Source organism: Zonotrichia leucophrys, chromosome 2, assembly GCF_028769735.1.
Source record: "Zonotrichia leucophrys gambelii isolate GWCS_2022_RI chromosome 2, RI_Zleu_2.0, whole genome shotgun sequence".
NCBI classification, from domain to species: domain Eukaryota; kingdom Metazoa; phylum Chordata; class Aves; order Passeriformes; family Passerellidae; genus Zonotrichia; species Zonotrichia leucophrys.
The window spans coordinates 24,304,418-24,325,123 of NC_088171.1; the positions used below are offsets into that span (position 1 = coordinate 24,304,418).

General features: G+C 37.3%; 1 protein-coding gene across 4 annotated transcripts in view; it reads left to right on the top strand.

Moving 5' to 3' along the window:
• Positions 1-20,706, top strand: part of ANKIB1 (ankyrin repeat and IBR domain containing 1) — an 88,279-nt gene that overhangs the window by 26,634 nt on the left and 40,939 nt on the right. For all 4 annotated transcript variants that reach the window (XM_064704286.1, XM_064704289.1, XM_064704288.1 and 1 more), the window contains exons 2-3: positions 5,477-5,742; positions 18,260-18,560. In XM_064704286.1, the coding sequence (XP_064560356.1) occupies positions 5,555-5,742; positions 18,260-18,560 (489 nt within the window). In that variant the 5' untranslated portion in view covers positions 5,477-5,554. The remainder of the gene's footprint in view (positions 1-5,476; positions 5,743-18,259; positions 18,561-20,706) is intronic.

Genomic DNA, 20,706 nt, shown 5'->3' on the forward strand with positions numbered 1-20,706 from the left:
CTGTTTAACTGCAGTATCCAAAGCAAATCAAATAGCTGCCTTTTGAGCTAACTGTGCTTGAAACAGAAGATGCTTTTAGAATATAATTTCAAAGTATTTCAGAGTTTCATCAAAAGCCAGGTAAAACCAAGTATTTTTGACATCTTTTTATGCTTTTTGTGTAACTAATTTGTTATCACTTGTCTTTTGAAGGGTTTAGAAGCCCTGTAATGTACACTAATTTTAGTTAATGTATTTTATTTTAATAATACTAAGATTTAAGTATGAGGAGCTGCATAGTCTTCTTTGATCTTGGCTCACTTAGCTTTTCCAGAAGAATATTCTTTTAGTTTACATGACAAACTACTTAAGAAGTCGTTTTTAAGGTTTTTAATCTGCAAATTGTACTTAAACTTTTTAAGGTTAAGCTGTGTAATTATGAAATGTTACATTGTAAAAAAAAACAAAAGTTGCAGATGACTATTAGCTTCAATCCTGATTGTTGCTCATTATATAAACACTAACTTTTTTTGGTGCAAGAAATACATAGCATTTTCTTCTCATTGTTAAACCTGAGTATTTTGTTACTGGTTTTGATAGATTTTCTAAGCAGTGTGATGCAATACAGTCTGTCTCCCTTTTTTTCATTCCCTAAGGTTTAGAACAGCTGCTGTATCAACACATGCCAGTCCTCCATTCAGTAAGAAATTCTGTTTTAGTATTAAAGCAATTAAAATGTAAATTGAGAAAGATATGCCGTGTCATGAAAGACTTTTGTGTTCAGTGTGTGGTTCCTAAATGAGTGCTAGATGTATGATGTTTCCAAAATATTTACCTGTTCCCCTTTGTACAACATTTTACTATTTTTGACAAATTTCTAGCAAGCACCTAGAAAGGAGGAACTCATTCTAAAATCCTATGATGTCATTGCTGTTCTTCTTCAGACTCACTTCTATGATGATGTCCATGGAAGAATCAATAGTAACTGGAGAGCTGCTCTCAGAATTTCATTGTTTCCTTGCTCTACTCATGTCTTTCTTTATCTACTTTTACCATCTTGTATTCAATGAGAGTGGCTGTCTCTTTGTTAAACTTTTTTAGAGCTGTGATACCAAGTGTTGCTAATAAGCCATAGAAATTACTGTTCAGTGCTAAGGCAGAGAAGTGTGATGCCCCGATGGAGTTTATAGGAATCTTTCCCTAAACTTTAGAGTGGTTTTTGGGTTTTGTTAGGCTGGAACTTCTATGTGGCAATACAGTAATAAATATACTTTCAAAATTAGAACTTGATGTTTGGAATTCAGAAATAATATGGGAAATATTTTTCAAACATTACATTTAGTTTTTGCTGAGTTCTTTGGTGTAAAATGATGTTTGTGTTTATGATAAATGATAGAAGGTTATGCTAAAGGCCATGATACAGTTTTTCTGTTAGCACAGAGCTTGACAATTCACTGAATAGATCTCCTTACCAAAAAAAAAAATCTTGTATTTATCCTGTAAAATTCTATTCAAGTCTCATTTTATTTAGATAAAATTCTAGAATATTGTCATGTTTGTGTGGTCATTTTTTTCCCACTGGGATGTGGACACTAAAAAAAAGCCTAAGGATTTTAAATGCTGGGTTTATACGTAGAGGGAAGCAAGAACAGTGACACTGATACTGCACACCCCCCATGTGAGCCCAGGAGCTGCTGAAGCTGCTTTAGCAGCACCTGAGTTCAGCTCTCCAGGTCTCTGACTGGCTGATAACCTTCCAGACCACTTCCCTGCCACCTGTGTCAGAGGAAATGTATGTGTTATATGCCCTTCACCTCTAAAACCACAAAACGACAGACTGAAGGAGTGAACTAAGTTTCCTTTCCCTGAATGTCTGGTTCCATCTTTGCTCATTAACTTCCCGTTCTCTGAGAATGTAACAGGTTGGAAGCTCTTCATGAAAGATAACTGCACTAAAAGGCATCAGACAGGGCCCCTTTCAGCCATTCTCAGGTCAGAATTTTGCTGCATCAGCTGACATTTTGTCCTTTTTCTCCTTCAGTTGAGGCAGAGGCTGCTTTGGTGGTGGATGCAATGGGGCTGTTTGCTGAAAGATGAACTGATGACTGTAAATGGGCAGATCTTGAATATTTTACAGAAGGGCACTCATCAACTACAGCAGCTTGAGAGAGACAGCAGCTGTCCCATCTTTCTTTCTTCTGGACTTCCAGACATGCTGGGAGCCAGCTGTTAGAGCCAGGGTACAGAGACAGCTTCTCCCTTGTCTTTCTGTGTTTCTGCTGACCTGTTTAATTGCAGTTCAGAAAACAAAAAATACTACTGTGTGGCCCACCAAATTTCCAGAGCATAAAAGGCTAATAGTGCCTACTGTAGTGTGAAAAATTAAAAATTTTGTGGATACTGTATGAAGGTGACAGACATTTATATAGTTTATCATATCATATCTTTTAAGTAGAGAATTGTTTTCTGAGTTAATTTTGACCCTGTCACTTCTCTCCTTCCATTCTTCCAGAGATCAGTTTCTTGCTATCACATCAAATATAAGCTGTTTGCCATCACCTGAAGGGCCTTCATTGACTATCCCCATTCTATCATCTTTCATTTTATTTTGATAATGTGATGGCTATATTTACATTAGCCTTTGCTAAATTTTCAATACCTCTGCATTCATTCTTGGTTTTGTGTTGGAGTTCACTTGTGTCTTTTCAAAGCCATATCATAGCTCTGTCTCATAATCCTTCTTAAAATTCTCCCTTTCCTTTGACTGAGATTCATTTCCCTTGGAGTCTGATCCTTTTATACAAACAAGTTTTTTACTCTTTCTATTTCATTCACCTTTCTGTATTATGTCTGTGTCATATTTAGCCCTTTATTGGACACCTAGGCTGTCAGCTTTTTTAAAGAAAGCAGATGTCACTGCTGTTTTCAGTGACTTACATGGTGCAGTCTGCAAATTCCTAAACTTTCTGGATGACATGACAATGTACATAATAGTTCAAGCAATGTGCCTACATCTTTTATATTAGTAGTCACTGATGACAGTCCAACATTCTAATATACCCATGCTCCATCAAAAGTAAATAAAGTTTATTCAGTGTACAAAAGAATAATTTTTGCCTTTTCTGCACAAAAATGACTTGAGCCTTTTAGCTCACCCCATAGAGACCCTCACATCTCCCATGCATTTCCATACCCCTGCCTAAATCCATTCAGATCTCATCTTCACATCTCAACAGAACCACCCTGTCCCAGATTTCTCTCAGGTGCCTGGGGACACCATCTTATCTCCTTCCACTCTCAGTGTTCTCATTCATCCCTACCCAGGTTTGTTTAATGTTCCAGTTTGGGCAAGAAGCAGCATGTTATGCAGCTGATGCAAGTTATCTGTGTGCTAATTTCCAGAAATAAATGCATGGAAATTGGTGCTGTTACGTTCTAATTTCAAATTATTTTTGCTTTTCTTAGTGTTACAGCCATTAGTGGGATCTTCATTATTGATTTCCATGGTGATTCTGATATCTTTTAGGCATTTGTTCTCATTAATTTAGTTTATAGTCTTGAGAGCTACTGGTGGTAGATAGGGATTGACACGTAATACCACAAACTAATCTTGTTAAACTTCAGTGAAATCGTTCTTTCAAGTTATTCCTGAGATCCTGTCTGTTGAATGTAATATGAACTGCTGGCTGACTAAAAAGAGAACTTTTCTTCATAGAATAAAGGGTTCTTAGACTAAAGCCTGAAACTACCCAGTATGTAGAGTAATGCATCTAGTTTTGCATCTGAAAACACATTCATTTATGGCACTGAGAGTTGTGACATAGTAATGTCAACATGCAGTGACTTTCTTGAAGAATATAAATATTATATCTGCGTAGTAGCTGCATGTTTGTATTTTAAAATAAGTCAATGACAGAATGATACAAAATGCTGCAGAATCTGTAGTGTGATTGAATAATCTAGGTTTTGGTTTGTGGATATAACTAGATCTAGAAGGATGTCCATTTGCATTTGGATGAGTGCCTACTTGGTTCTTCTTTAGGTGACTCTGGTCTCAGACAACATGTTTAGTACATGGAGGCAGATGATACAGCAGAGTCCTTGCTACCTCACAACAGCTCAAAATAAGGGTTGCCTTACCACAATTTTGGAGGACAAAGGATCAAAATGAGGGCCACCAAGGCCACCTCCCTCCTTCTTGAACAGACCTGACCATGCTGATGAGGCAACCGGTGACAACAGCTCTGGGGAAACAAAAGTGTCACTGCAGCTGTTCACCAGGCTTCCTCAACTGCTTTTAGTGTGAATTTTATCAACATCCTGATTCCCTTGGATTCTCTGCAGCTCTAGATCCCTTGGATTCCTCTGTTTTGTCTGTCTACGAGGCTGGAGAGGTACCAGTAACTGTGTTGGAAAGCCAGTGTAGAAATAGTAGCTTTGAGATAGTCCCAACAAGTTGAATACAAGGTACTGGGCAGCTCCTGCCCTGTCTGATTTTATGTGCACAACACAGTCTCTCAATCCCCCAACCTGCTGTGCCTGGCATATTTGGATCCCTGAGTGTGCTTTGTGGGATGAAAGGTCTGGCATGGAGCAGTGTGGATGGGATGACTCATGCACAAAAGGGACCTCCTAGAAGGTTCACTGTGCTACCAGCTGCAGCCAGTGCTGACTCCCCTGTCTGTGCCCTGACATAAACCAGCATGTGCTCTCTGCAGCTGCACATCCAGATAAACTCCTGCTGTCCTGTGTCATGAGCAGAGATGCTCTGTCTGCCCTGTCTTTTTGCAGCTTAATCTGCTGGGTGCCTCCATCAGGTAAAGGTGAGAGGCTGGGGAGCGCAGCAGCGGGAAAAACTTCAGAGTACTGTAAGGTGCAGTTGGTTGGTGCCAGTGCAAAGGCCAGATGTTGTGTGGACCCATTCATTGTAGACCTAAGTGTAAGGGGCTAGGTGTTTAAAAGAGTCTGCTTAGCAGAGCTGTTAAGATGGGGCCATGGTAATTCCGGTGTTCATGGGCATTCATCTTACTGGCACAGAAGGGTGCTGTGTACACCCACCTATACAAGCTCAGGTTCTTCAAGCATATTTTAATATGATTTTCTTTAATTAAAAGTTAAACTAATGTCTGCTTTATTGCATATTTTTGAAGAATTTTGCTTTAGATCTATTCTGTTTTTGAATTAACATCTAATTTTTAATTCATTTCTCATTCATGGAAATTCAGTGTTCATGCCAGTCTCCTAATACAGGTCAATATTAGCCATAGGTTTAAAGAGTGTAGGTAGTGAAGATATCCACAATTTATCAAGGAAATTATCTGGAAGAATTGGGAATTAGTGTGCATTACCTAGAAAGACTTCAGCCATTCATGAGGAGAAGTAAAGAGACCCTATGCACTTCTTCTTGACCTGCCTATTTACAGTGCTCTGCATTCTTTCTTTTCATCTAGGAAAAAGTATTTTACAGAATAACTGGAATGTTTTTTGTCTTTTTTAGGTTGTGAAGCATGTTACAGAACCGTACAACAAGTGGATGAAGGGGAAAGGAAGTGCCATTGATAGCTAGGACAGCAACATGGGAAATACAACCACCAAATTCCGCAAAGCTCTTATAAATGGAGATGAAAACTTGGCCTGCCAAATCTATGAGAGCAACCCTCAACTCAAAGAAACTCTTGACCCAAATACTTCTTATGGAGAAACGTACCAGCACAATACTCCACTCCATTATGCTGCTAGGCATGGGATGAATCGTATCCTGGGGTAAGCAGCCTTTGAAATTTGGCTTGGCTGTGAACAACTGACCTGAAAATGCAAGAGTGTCAGCCAGGTTACAAACTCCTGGTGTGTGTGCATAGGTGTACACATATATGTGCATATGTGTGTTGCCCAGACAGAATTTGTAACAAGTTCTAGTAGTAATAGAAAACATTCAAGTTAGTCTATAATCACAGGCTGATAAACAGTCTTTAATTTTGTTTCAGTGTCTGTTCCTTTCTTTGTAAAATTAGTCTTGGGCAGTTTTAGCTTGTTTCCTTAGGACTCCTATATAATCGTTCTTTGAAAATAGTGACTGTTCCACCATTCTTGATGTGTTTTCCTGTCTTTAAATAATCTGTTTGCAAAGTTTTGTGGATATTACACTGATTGTAACTATTTCTAGATGGTACAATATATATTTATTCTTGCATTATTCAGACAGCTTTTATTTTTTGAGTTGCATAATAACAGTGAACATTAATATCTTGACAATGAGTAAGTTTATTGTTGCTGCAGTCAACATGAACAGCAATCCCCAATATTAGGTATTTCCATTCTTTTGTATTTTTTTCAGTGCTCTAAGATCAATTAAAGATTACCATCTTACCCATGTCCAGACATTGCAGACACAAGCTATTCTCATCTAGTATTTTGTGAAGGTACTACTAGGCAGACATTGCTAAACCTCTTCTTCAGTAAGCACTATTAGAGAGAATTTCATAAATATCCTCTTCTTCATATTAGGAAGCAGAACAGAAAGAAATACTCAACTGTGTTATTAGAAATATTATTTTCATTTTTGTGTTCATGTCTAAATGGTCCTGTAGTATTCATAAGGTTTGTTTTGTACCTTGTATCATGTAACTTTACTAGCTTTCTGGCCTCTGATCATAAATTTTTCCTCAGTGTTTTAGATTCATCTAATCAGATTTTTATTTTATAATTTATAATTTACCTAAATTTTGGCTAAATATTTTTCTCTTCTTCCCTATGTATTCTGTATTTCTGTTTTTAATTTGTTTTCATTTCATCACTGAAACTTTTTTGTTGATTTTTCCCCCCATTCCTATTCTTGAATTATAGAAAAGAGTTAACTAAAATGAATTTAAAATAGTGTTTTTACTTACACTTTCCATATTATTTTTTCCTCTGAGATTTTCAGATTTCTCTCAAGCAAATAGCTCTTAAGAAATTATAGTCTCATTGAGACAGCAAGGACACATGGAATTGCACATATGAAAAGAAATAGTAATAATTACTGACTTCTGAGCAGTGCATTAGTTAATTATTGCATCATTATGATGGAATCTCAAATAACTGCTTTGTATTTTTTTAAAGTCATTTAGAAATGCCATTTTGCTACTAGCTACATAGGCCCTTCAACATCTAAGTCTCACGGGAGAACTTTTTTTTTCACACATTACAAACTAATGATCAAAAGAATAATTCTTTTGTCTTGTTTGAATCAAGGGTTAGTAATACATTTTCTGTCTTTAAACATAGGGTGGGTGCCTTTATCTGCTGGAATCTGGTTCTGAAAACCCAGACTGTTAGAATTGTAGCACTTGTGAGGAATAATTTACTGAAGTTTTTTTACTATTAACTTTTCTGATGTCTTTCTAAGGGCTTCTGTTTAAGATGTGCTGCACATAAATGGGGCCTTTTTATCTAAATAAAGTAGTAAAAGTGAACAAATACAAGCCTTACTGTGTGTCTATTTGCTAAGTTGATAGCAGAAAGGGCACAAGTGCTTTGGAGTTAAGCTTCTTCTTTTTGATGCAGAAAGTTCTGGATATGGCAGGGGTTAAATGAGCTGATTTTTAAAAGGAGTGCTTTGATTTACTGATAAAGTTGAGTGCCTAAATATAAATTAATTTTAATTTCTTTGTGTTTTGAGAGAAATTTACAATTATGAGATGTCCGTAGTAGTATAATATTTTATGTTTATCTCTTCATAAAACATTTTAAATATTGGGGAATCTATAGCACCACTAACTACAAGCTTTAGCATTTACTTGCATGCGCACCATATAATTCAATTTTTCATTATAGGCAATAGTATTATTGTGGGTGGATATGAACTGACGTGTTTACAGTTTACTGTGTGAGATTTTCTCAAAATAGAGTAGTATGATGCAGTTGTTGGTACACCTTTTGCATTACAGAATGCATTGAGAGAGATATTTTGGGAAGTTTAGAAATATCCTATCTGGCAGTGCTGAGGGTGGTGTGACTGGCCAAAGGCACAGTGAAAGCACCAGGTTTGCAGTGAAAGGGACTTGGGGACATCCTGCTGCAGTCATCTCAGAAGGAAAGAACCAAGAAACTGGAGAAGAGGTGAAAGGGTCACAAAGCAAAACTGCCAACCTGCACGAATTTGATTTAATCCAGCATGAAGTCTACTGGCAGAAACTTAAGCCAACAAAAATTTCTCAATGATTTCGAGCTGCTCAGTTATTATGCAGCAAGTATCTGAGTCATCTGGCTGCTGCACTTTTCATCCAATATTTACAGACCAGAAACAGGATCAAGATGTAAAAATTTAAAAATTTGCTGTTAACTTCTTTTCACAAGATCCAGCAAGATTTTGTTAAAATGCTAGGATCATTTCTTGATCATTTTAATGAGTATCATAGGAAACTTTAGTATACTAGGAATGTTGAAATATAAACCAAAACATAGTCAACATTCCATTAATGTATAACTTGGTCTGCAGCCCTGAATAATGTTTACCTGACATACCAGTTTGTTTTAACATAGCATTTAATGTTTATAAACCAAAAATTGCTGACCACAGCTAATTAACTCAAACAAGAATTTTCTAAAACTTGATCTCAGGCCAGTAAGCTCATCAGCAGAGAGGAGCCCCAAGTCTGGCACAGGATAACCCTGAGACCCCAGCTGTGGCACCTGTCAGAGGAGGTGGCAGAGGGGCATTGTACTGGGTTCATGGGGCAGGGTTTTGGTAGCAGGGAGCTGCAGGGATGGCATCTGCGAGAAGAGATCAGAGTGCCACACACCAGGCACAGCTGGTGTCTGCCAGCTCCAGACCTGCCCCACCACTGGCCAAAGCTGAGACTGTGGTCATGCTGGTGGTACCTCTGCATACTTAGGAAAGGATGAAAAATGCTGCACAGCTTCTATGAGAGAGGAGTGAAAAAAATGTGAGGGAAACAGCTCTGCAGAGAGCCCAGGGCAGAGAAGGAGGGGCAGGAGGTGCTCCAGGCCCTGGAGCAGAGATTGCCCTGCAGCCCATGGTGCAGGCTGTGCTGGGGCTGGATGGCCTCCCACAGCCCCTGGACATCCATGGGGAGCAGAGGGGCACCCATAGCCCCTGGACATCCATGGGGAGCAGAGGGGCACCCACAGCCCCTGGACATCCATGGGGAGCAGAGAGGCACCCACAGCCCCTGGAGGACCCCACAGCAGAACAGGTGGGTGTGCCCTGGGTATGCCTGGAGCCCATGGAGAGTCCATGCTGGATCAGGCTCCTGGCAGGAGCTGCACAGCCTGTGGAGAGCAGCCCACAGAGATGCAGGGTTTCTGGCAGGACCTGTGATCCTGTGGGGACCCACACTGCTGCTGTGCGTTTTGAAGGACTGTGCCCTGTGGAGTTACCCACACTGGGGCAGTTCATGAAGCACCCCACACAGGAATTCTGAGAGCTTTATACAGCATCCACACTGGTCTCATCCCACTACGAACATTTATCATGTTTCCCAATGAATTAAGATCTTGACAGAAGATTCATATTTAAGAAGGTAGTTGAAATTTCACTCCCTAAATGTGTATAAAAATATTACAGACAAAGCATGCTGGAAACATGTTTTCTTTAGAAAAGGCAGTCTTCAGATGATCAAGCACATCCAATGCCCTCAGGCTTTTTGTTTTTCTTTTTTGCCCAAGACATGTTTTAGACCATCTGACTACTTAGTTTGAAAGAATTGCTATCAATGTGGAAAGTTACTCACTGGAGTCTGGCTGCTGGTGAAGCACTCTGAGCTATGACAAGAGAACAGACTTTCCAGAGGCTGCTTGAGATGGAGTGACTGGAAATCACGAGGACTTGCTTGACGTTGAAAGGAAAAAAAACCCCTTAGATAAACTGTCATTTTGCAATATATGTGGTGTGACTTTCAGTTTTGCAGCTTTGCTGGGAAGCTTTTTGGATCAGTGACAGATTTTCCTCATTGTGTGTTTCATAGTGCTATATCTGAGCACTTTGTGGGTATTCAAGCCAAAAGTGGATTGTTGTAGCAGTTGCTGCTGGTCCTGGCCTGAAGAGCGGGGAGGAGGAGATGACAGAAACATGGAACTCTGGGGAGACAGGACAGGACAAAGCTGGTTTTTTCCTAGAACAAGAAAAACAGGACTTTCTTCTTACAGAGATTCTGGAAATTGAGGTGATTGCTGAAACTGAAGAAAAAAAAATCAAACCCAAACCCACTTCTCTTAACATTCTTGATGTCTGCCATTCAGTAATGATGGTAAAGCAGCTCTGGCAATGAAGGCATAGCTAGGTCAGTCAGAGAGAAACATTGGTAAATGTGCCTGGGATATGTTCATAGGCAATATCTCTTGTTTCATGACTATAATTTGGGAAGTAAATTTCGCTTCAGAAGAATGACAGAACATGAAAATAGTGGTGGTTTCCTCTAGGCTATGCATCCCTTGCAATTTCAGCTACAATTCCCTTCTGTTCTGCCTGTTAAAGAGGTTTCAGTAAAGACTGGACCAAGCAATTGTAATGCAGTCAAAAAAAGTATGTTGATAATTCCAGCATGTTATGGAGGGTGAATTTGCCAGAAAACTTGTTGACCCCAAAGGGAATGCTGCATTTGTCACAGCACATTCAGGAATGTTTCTTCCCGTGCCAGGTTTTGTTGGCTTTTCATCCATTTGCAGTCATGTTGAAAATTAGTTTTGGATAGTTTTGAGGGACATGTGTGTAGACTGTTTTTCAGAACAAGATTTCCCTGAAGTTTAGCAGTTATTAGAGGATTTTTATGCTGCAAAAATATATATTAAGGAAAAGTATTGATGAAAACCCTGTTCTTTGCAGGTCATCTGGCTTTAGAGAAGTGCTGTAGTTGCTTGTTTTGTGATAAGGTTGAAGCTGCTCTGAATTTTTTATATTGTTTTTTTCTGGAGATGGAAATCAAAAAGAGGCTACTTCACTGTTTTGACAGACAGAAGTTCTGTAAATATTTAAACTTTGAGATGCAAATAGACCTAAATGACTCGTGCTGAAATCTTCATAAAGGTGCTAAAATTCATATTTTTTATTAAATTTCTGAACATCTATTCAGTGCTTTGACAATAAGTCTAGTGTTCCTTTGTAAATTGCTTTCCTAACAGTACTTCTGATATAATGTGAGGAAAAGAAAACTAATAAGGTTCATAGGAGCTCTTTGTCCAATAAGGGCAAATGGGGAAAATGTGGGGTTATTAACCAAAACTACAGGATCCCAGTGTAAGGAAATTTGTATTGAGTGTATGGATGTTTTCAAGTTGGTGGTTCAGAAAGCAACTGGAGGACTCTTTTTTTTCCTCCCTTTTTTTTTTGTTTCTCATGGTAATTCTTTGAATTATTACATGTGCTTGGTGTTTTCCAATTTAAAGCTCATTTGGAAGAAAAATCATGAAGGCATAATAGTGGCCTAAGCTACTGTCCTAAAAGTAATTTTTTTATGTTTTGGCTTCTAATTTTAATACAAAAGAAAACCATCCAACTATATTTGCTTTCTTCCACATAACAAAATAATTCTGTTCTGGTTTAATAACTTAAAGTGTATGATACACTACTTCATCTGAATAATTTATTAGAATGTCATTGTCCAGATCATTCACTTTGAGCAACAGAAAGCAAGCTTGTTTTATTTATCAACAATTATCCAGATAACTATTTCAAACATACTTCTGTTGAAATTAATTTTATTCAGAAAAGTAAGTATGTCTCCACTGGAATTATTCATACTAGGTCTCCTTTATAGTCAATATAGTCATAGGTAATAAATCTAGTCAGAATAATTAGCGAAGGCAACAGCACAATTCATGTATTGTGAAGGTGACCATAAAGTGTTTTAAATTAAGGGTGTGCCAGCAGTGCCTGTTTCTTCCTATTGATTCAAAGGGAATTTAAGAGAATTGGATCAGCTGTCTGCACTGTAGGTCACCGGAGCTGAGAAGATGAATCTCATCCTGTGTTAATACTAAATATGTAAAACTGAATAGTAAGCACCTGCAAAGTTGTAAATTGAAAACTTTGATGATTTTACAATATGAGACATGAATGCTTCTTGTGGGCAATACTGCTTGTGGTGTAGTGTTAAATGTTTTCCTTTGGTAGTGTGGGGTGACTGACCTGTGCAGTGTTTGGATCTGTCCAAGTGGAAGCATAGATGTTTCTCAAATTGCTTTGTTGTCGTTGCACTCAGCTGCTGAATTAGTTCTGTAAAGTCCTTTTTAGATCAGTCATTTTGTGTTGTTGTGAGTCTTGGTCCCCTTTCAAATTCATTGGAATATGAAATACTGAAGGGACCTCTCGATTAGATGAAGGAGAATAATAAATTAAGAATATGATCTCACAGGGCTTTGTGGGCATGTTTATTAAGAAGCAGGAGGACCAAGTGAATTGAAGTGCCCCTGATTTCAGTAGCAGAGCATCTGACTGGGTGGTAGAAAATAGTAATTTATAAGGTCATTTTCATCATAGTCAGTCTAAAAAGAAGTCAAGATGATGTACAAAGTATAAATAGGAAGCCTTTAAAAGTGATCAAGTTTTTGCTGTGACTAAATCCTGGAGAAATCTGCCAAAGACAGAAAAAACCAGAGGAGACACTTAGAGGAGCAGCCGCAGATGTGAAGTAGCAACAGTAGCATTTGCTTTGTTCCTCAAAGGCTGCCACCCACTTGGGCAGTGTCTTCTAAAGTACAGTTAGGCAGGCTGAAAAACTCAGATCTTTATCTGACTGACTGTTGTTTTCCTTTCCCTAAAGCTGAAAATCTCAGTTATGAGCTGTTCTCACTGAGCAGACGTGTGTGGCCTCCCAAGGTATCTTCCCTGGTGTTCCTCATGACCTGCTCACAAAATGCAAAACAGAAAGTAGACTTTATTCTAATCACAGTCTGACCTACAAACAAAGATCAAAAGCAAGTCAGCTGCTGTGTTTTTAGGTCTTAAGGCTGACTCTTTTCTGTCTGACTTCAATTATTTTAACCTTAGTAGGTTAAAGAGACATGATGCTTGTGAGTTTGTTGCTCACAGCACAGCCTTTGCTCTCCAGCTACAGCTGCCACTCTTGAGTGTGTTATTGCTTCTTCTTGCTGCTAGGGTTTTTTTGCACCCAGAGGAAACTGTTCTAATTTTACTTTCCTTGGTGGAAATCACACATTGCAGAGTAACACTGCTTTGTTAGTGATTGGTGAAATGAGACCTATTAATGCAGTGCACTCAAAGGTTTCTTATTCTGTCTTGTCTGTTCTCCTTAGTGAACATTTTACCACAGGCGAAGTAAAATTTTCTTTGGTTTATAGAGCAGTACAGCTTTGGTCCTTGCCAGCCAGAATGTCCACATCTTTATTTCAACTAATTTTGTTGCCAGGTAGAGTTTGTGACTGCTGAGTTGATTGGTAAATACTGAATCATTGTGTCAAATGGCTTCACTTCACCCTGGGGTTAGAGGCACATGTGCCTTCCTTACCAGAGAGATCTGTTGGCTCAAATATTTCAGAAATAACTCATTAATTTTTATATCTAATTGCAAAATCCAAGCAAAATACTCAGTGTCATTGTATATAGACACAGCTTTCCTTTTTGGCCAAGGTACAGATCATAGATTATTTGATTTTTTTAAATTCACACTTTTTTTTTCCTATTTAATGTAATAAAGTTACATCATTGGGACATGTAAGGAAAATAATTAGTGTCATTAAAGTGACATACAAACTGAAAATATTTTTATGGTGGGAGAAATAAAGATGAGATAATTTCTGTAATACAGTTATGGTTTTTAAGAAATACAAATGATGCAAAGCTTGATAGTATTCACTCTGTAATTTCTTCATTATTGCTATGTAAATAATATCAACACTAGATAGCCTACACTGCCAGGTCATTTACAAACAAACAAAGATAGTTGTCCTGTGCAGAAATACAAATCTGTGTGTTTAAAAGGTGACAATGAGAACACTTGTTGGTAATTTCATGTTTATTATTTCATCTCACATTTGTTTGAGACCAATATATAACTAAAAGTCGACGGTTATGTGGGAAGAGAATTCAGACTGGATGGTCTCAGAAAAAATCTGTGTTCAAAGGAAGGATTTGGAGACAAGGCTGGAAGGATGGCACCTGGAATTAGTTCTAGCCATCAAGAGATGTATATAAGAAAGGGCCAGAGACAGAGATGCAAATCACACAGATTTTGCTTTACAAGGACTGTCACAAAGCTGCTGGTAAGCAGCCAGCTTCAGTGGAAGCCACTTCTGATTTGGCATTCAGCTCTATTTCTTTTGAAATCCCACTCAGAATATTGAAATAAAAGCCAGAAGAGGCATGGGATCTTGGAAACAGTATTCCTGACTCTCTAAGGGAATGCTAAACTTGAGTAACTCATAAATAAAAACAATAGTGTTCTGGTTACAAGAAACTTACAGAAGTAATTGATACATTTTTGCATTAGGAATTGTTTAGTCTTTATTTTGGTGCTACTGTTCCTCCTAATAGTCGTAGGAACCATAAATAAAGCATAATTTTTCTTTGGCCTGCAGTATAACGAATACAAGGATTAATGTGAGAAATGCTTCAGAATGTTAGTGAAACAGAGAAGAACTTTGAAGTACTAATAAATAACTTTCTAGCACTGTATAATGAATAACAATAATTATATTTACTGAATGTGGCTTTCAACATCAGGTAAAAACCAGTACTCTTCCCAAAATTATTTAAAACAGTAATGACTAAAAGATTTATTCAAGTGATTACTGGTACACTGTGGTTGTTTTCTTCAGTATATTTGGGAGAAAAGTACTTTTAGTGAAATAATCATAGTTATTCAAGGTTGAATGCATCAGTATTGACCTACTGTGTTGAAAGCTGAATGATTCAATAATTACAGGAATTAGTTCATTGCAAATGAGTTTCAGTTACTGGATAACATGACTTGGCTCTTCTATATGTTTTTGTAACTCATGGCTTACCCATACTTCTCTTAATGCTCTTAAAATTCTTCTGTTAATACTAATATTTCTCTTAAAGCTGTGAGCTTTAGGTTCATGCCTGCACTGGAGTTTGCAGTGTAACTTTGTTTAGCAAGCTGTACTTTAAAGGACTGTGTACTTTATACAGTATATGTCAGTGTTTTGCTTTCTTTGAGCATATTCAGACATGCTTTAGCCTCCAGCTTTGGCCTCCAACTAGTTTTGTAATTTCATTTTACACCGGTTTTTAATTTTTATTTTTCTACACTTGAGTATATTTTTGTATGTTTTTTTATGCATACAAATAGAGCATAGAATCACATAATGGTTTGGATTGTAAGAGACCTTAAAGATCATCTAGTTCCAGCAATGTGTATCTATATATAGCTGAAATATATATAGCATTTGTTTAGAGAGAGAAATAAACTGTAAATATGGTGGTTTTCATGCCCCAAACATCAAAGATTTTATCCAAACCTGAAGAAATAGTTGTGTTGTTAGTTTCCCAAAGTGAGGACATGTCCCAGTTGTTTATTATTCAAGTTCCCAGCCTTGTGATCTCGAGTTTCTTGCTGGTTTTTTGCAAATACAGATAGTAGTAGGTGTGAGTGTTACAGCCCTTTCCTTTTTGTCACTTTTTCAACACTTTTATGATACTTTTGTCACCTCAAGTTTGGATTCTGCAAAGTGCTACAGATTGCAGCAAAATCTGGAAACTGCAACTAGAGTAAAGTCTGTCTGCCTTGTGGTTAAGTGATATTTCCCATAGGCAATGCATATTTTCACTCTTTCAGTACATTTCCAGGCAAAATTTAGCTTCTCATGCCTGTGAAGTTGTGAGCCAAATTGCAGGGATCTACAGCACTGCTCTGTGAAAGTCTTATGCACCAAATACCACTGTTAAAAATGGAGCCTTGTTGAGTAATGAATCTGTGGATGTAAAATGTATTATTTGCCCGTTTTTGAATACTAGTAATTTCTGAACTTTAAGTCATGGGTTTGGCTGGGCTCTTCAGGATTGGCTTGACTTCCCCTTATGCTGAAATGATCATATCCAGGTGCCTCTATAGGATCTATCTTCTTGTCCCCATCTTCTTCTCTCTCTCCTTCCCATTTCTCTCTTTGTCTTTGACTTTCCCACCTTCCTTCCCCTCCTTTCTTTCTGTCTCTAGTTTAATACCCTGTAAAGCTAATTCAAACAAACAAATGCACTTTGGATAGTGTTTGATACTAGTTAGTCTTATCATGTCATGTAATTTGCTCTGAAGCATTTTGCCTGTCTAGCTTAATCCCTTCCCTCTGAAAACAAACAAAAAACCTCAAGGAAAGAAAATGTGCTGTTACTTTTTTTGACAAGATCTTTAATCTCAAGGTTGGCGTATTCATGTTTCCTAACAAATGCATTTATCATGTCAGCTATCATGGAATGAAGGAGAGATTTCTCTAAGTAACATTTTTGCTGTCAAAATAGGGCAACATAGAGGAGACTGTTTTGTGTTTTCCTCTGAATACTTTGTTGCCATATATTTAAAAGAATGGTGTTTTAATAATAAGCTTTCTTTTAAATTCAAACCACTCCGAGATTTTCAGGAGGAAGAAAGGACAGAAATCCAACTGACCAAACAGCTGTCAAGATGTTCTTCCATTGCAGGACCAGATCATCTGTGCCTAGTTTTTTCTACTGAAATACTTGTCCAGACTATTTTCAATAATATCTGAAAGGAAAATTCCTACATACCCTGTATAGCCTCTTCCATTACTAATAAAATAGTCTTTTCAGTATTATTCTTTGTCCTGAACAAAGCATGGGTGAACTCTGAGAGAGAAAAAGGTGGTATGTCTGCAGGGACAACAGAAAGAGGAGATGGCATTTAGACTTGTAGCTATAGCATAATGCAATAACTGAGGTAAATAACTTTTTTTTTTTTTTTGTCAAATTGGATAAGTTTTATCAAGTTCTTCTCACCACTGTTCACGAGGAGTAATATTGTCTGATTTTTTATGTAGGCAGCACCTGCTTTCAGGTGGCTGAGCTGCCTGAAAGTGGTTGAAACTGGTTTTTATTAGTCTTAGGGGTGTGGTCAGGGAGGGTGGAACCTGGTCCCCTGCACTAACTTAATGGGGTTTCAGAATAACTGGTTTTTTTTGTATTTGCAAACTGTTTGGAGTCGGGGACCAGCCTGGAGAGGAGCCACACAGTGACTTCTGTGGGCTTTGTGTGTGAGAAGGTTTATGGGAACAGTGCAGGCATTTTTGCAGTGACCTCTTGAATGCATGTGCCATGCTTCAGATTGAGCTTGGTATTACCTCTCTGGGAACCTGAGGGAACAATAGCTGTTATTCCTCCCTTCACACAGAGTTCTTTTACCATTGCTGTCTCTCTGACCCCAGTCCTTCAAAGAGGTGATCTTTCCTCTCTGTAATTGCCTACCATTTACTCTCCCTTAAAAAAATATATTAGTATACCTCAAAGGCTAAGGCATGTTTGGATGCACAGGCCTTGTGTGATTTGTCTCAGTTTTTCCCTTTCAGATCTGGATTGTAATTTCTGTAATACTTGCGGGCAAGAAGCAGCAAAGGAGCTGTATTGTGCCAGGTGTTGTTAGGATTCAGAGATTGTTGTGATTCTAAGAATCAGCCTGTTCTTCCCCTTTCATTCCTAAGGTGATTTGATTTGTGGTAATATTGTCCACTCTGAACTGGCTCTAAAGTATTCAAGAGAACACTGAAATTCTTGCCAGCTTCTGTCACCTATATAGGGGAGAGTTTGCATTATGTTGTACTTCCATATTGAAAAAGTCAATAGTCATTCCTCAATGCATGCAGTGCTGGCAGGAATAGTGTTTATAATATTTTAAGAAGTAGTAAGTGCTGCATTTAAACCTGACTAAAGATATGGCAAAGGAGAATGAATTTTAACAAATTGCTCTGTCAGAATCTATTTGCAAACTACCAAATTCACTACTATTCAGTTCAGAGAAGAAGAAATAAAGCAGCTATTTCATCAATCTTGTGCCTTTAAAACATTTATCATAATGCAACACAGAATTGTAGAATAAACTTTCTCATATCCTGACAAAGTAATTGTATATGATACTTAGTGATATTTCAATAATTCATCCAGATCTTGACTCTTGACTCCTAAGAGAAATGGAGCAGAGCTGTCCAGTGGTATTTCTCTGTTAAAGATCATTTGTCACTAGCATGGGTGATCAAAATCTTTGCAAGAAGACTTGTCATAATCCACCATTCTCACTTCAAGGAAATTAATGGAATTGTGAGCTAATTATTTTCCTTCAATTTCTTTCCCCTGTTGCAGAACTTTCCTTTTTGTTCGAGATGGAAACCCAAATAAAAGGAACGTGCACAATGAGACATCAATGCACTTACTGTGTATGGGACCTCAGATCATGATCTCAGAGGGAGCTCTTCATCCTCGCCTGACACGGCCCTCAGAGGACGACTGCAGAAGAGCTGACTGTCTGCAGATGATCCTGAAGTGGAAGGGAGCAAAGCTGGATGAAGGACAATATGAACGAGCAGCCATTGATGCTGTTGATAACAAAAAAAATACACCTTTGCACTATGCTGCTGCCTCAGGGATGAAAACCTGTGTTGAGGTAAAAGTTCATCTATAAGTTTATATTATGAGTAATGGACATGGACAATATTTCACAAATATTTTTTCATGGGGGAGGGAATCTGTTATGTTATATTGAATTAACTTTTAATTCTATTTTTCATTAATTGGAAAAATTGCAAAGGTAAACATCTCAAAACATACACTGTAGAGAAAAATGAAAGAAATTGATTACGCATACATTAACTTCATTAAAACAATCCTCAATATGAAGACTCATGTAGACGTATAAAAATTGGAAATTATTACAAGAGTGTAACAGTGGAGAAAATGCTTTAAAGGTAGGCAAAGCATCCTGTATGTGTAAAGAGAAGTGAAATAACAACCTGAGAGAAAATTAGAGCTCTTTTTATTTCGCTTTGCAGATGAGACTGGAAATACTGTCCATGTTTCAAGAACAGACTTGATGTCTTTAATTTACAGTATCCAGCTTTTTTAGTGTTTGTGAAAGTAGTGGATAGTAATGAATAGTTTGGAGTAACTTTTAAAGACCTTGCCTCAGATTACTTTTAAGCTATATCAAGTAATGAGAAATAGTATTTAATTGTGCTGGTAATTTAATATAAAGAACATGAGCAGACATCTAACATTTTCAAAAATAGCTAACTTCTTCATAAGTCTGTCTATTTTAACACCAAGATTTGTATTTTCAATGGCAACAATTACTTCACAGTTCAGCATTTGAGTGTGAAATTTGCTTTTTTTTTCTTCTGTTCATAACTTCATGTTTATTCAAATTGTGCTCCATAACTTATTATAATCAGCAAAGTTTTCCACCTCTTTTTTTACTTTCTCTTCTAGATAACAACTTCATACCTTAAACAGTCTGGTCCCAGAACCTTTGGGACTTCACTGGTGACTTCTCTCTGAAGTAAAAACCTGATGATCTTTCCTAACATTCTCCAGAGGTGTTTTTAGTATTGGTGTTACCTTTACTACCTTCTAATTTTGTACCATCACAGATTTAATCAGTGAGCTGTATATTATAACAAATAGTTCAGAAGTTTCATATCTAAGTTTCATTAGGACCATTAGAAGTACCATCTGATGCTGGGTATTTATATTAGCTTTTGGTTTATTGATTTTTCTAGAACCTCTTGTGCTGAGACTTCAATTTGAAAGACTTTCTTTTGTGTCCTTCATAAAGTGTGTGTGGTACATCCACAGAGAATCCAACAGTTCATACCAATTTTCTGTTATATGTAATAAGAGATTGCTTTTACACTTTGTCCAGCAGCCAACTTTAAAAAAAAAAATTGAAAGATTTACTGTGTGATGTTTTAAAATTATTTATTCTGAGTTTTTATGCACATATATACAGCTCAAAAAACTGTCAGAGTCTTTTTTATTGTGATTTTGCATTTACCTGTCCCAGACTTTGTTCTTTACATATTCTTCATAAGGAGACAACTTCAGCTTCTTATTTTCCATATGATTCTGTCCTGTTTGTCTCTCTTCACAGATTCTTCTGATGTTTCTGGAATTTTTTCCACACTTACTTTGTGCCACTTTTTGAAAGTAGTCAGTGGATTTCTTGACTTACTTAGTACTGATTTTTGAAAGTGGGCAGTGGATTTCTTGATTTTTTACGGCTTTTGCAAGTTTAATGAATCCTTGGGAATTGTTAGTGAGTGGTTCTTTTTTTTTTTTTTTTTTTTTTAATTAGGTCTTACAGACTACTCTGGATGAAATCAGGAATTGCTTCTCCTCTCATGTTTGCTGACTGTTTTGTCTATTATCAGTCACCTATGCAGTCTGAAATTTTAATTTAAGAGTCCTTTATTAGCTTATATATTTTCTAAATATACTTGGCAGATGCAGTGACAGAAGCTCTCTTTATTTTTGTGTTTTCTTCCTTGCAGCACTTTTGTTCTTAGTAGCCATGTTACCTTTATTGTTATGGTTTTAGTCAGGTCATTCACTAAAGCCTTTTTTTTTTCTTCTTTTAATTACAGAATTGTATTCCACTGGTTGATAGAGTTAGTTTGTTTATTTATCAGTTTGTTTGGGGTTTATTTAAAAAAAAAGGTATATAGCATTACCTTCTCTATGATTCTCACATTATGCTTGCTGATTGTGTTCCACCAAGTTTCCAGATATTGTCTGAAAATATTAAAGTTTGTAAT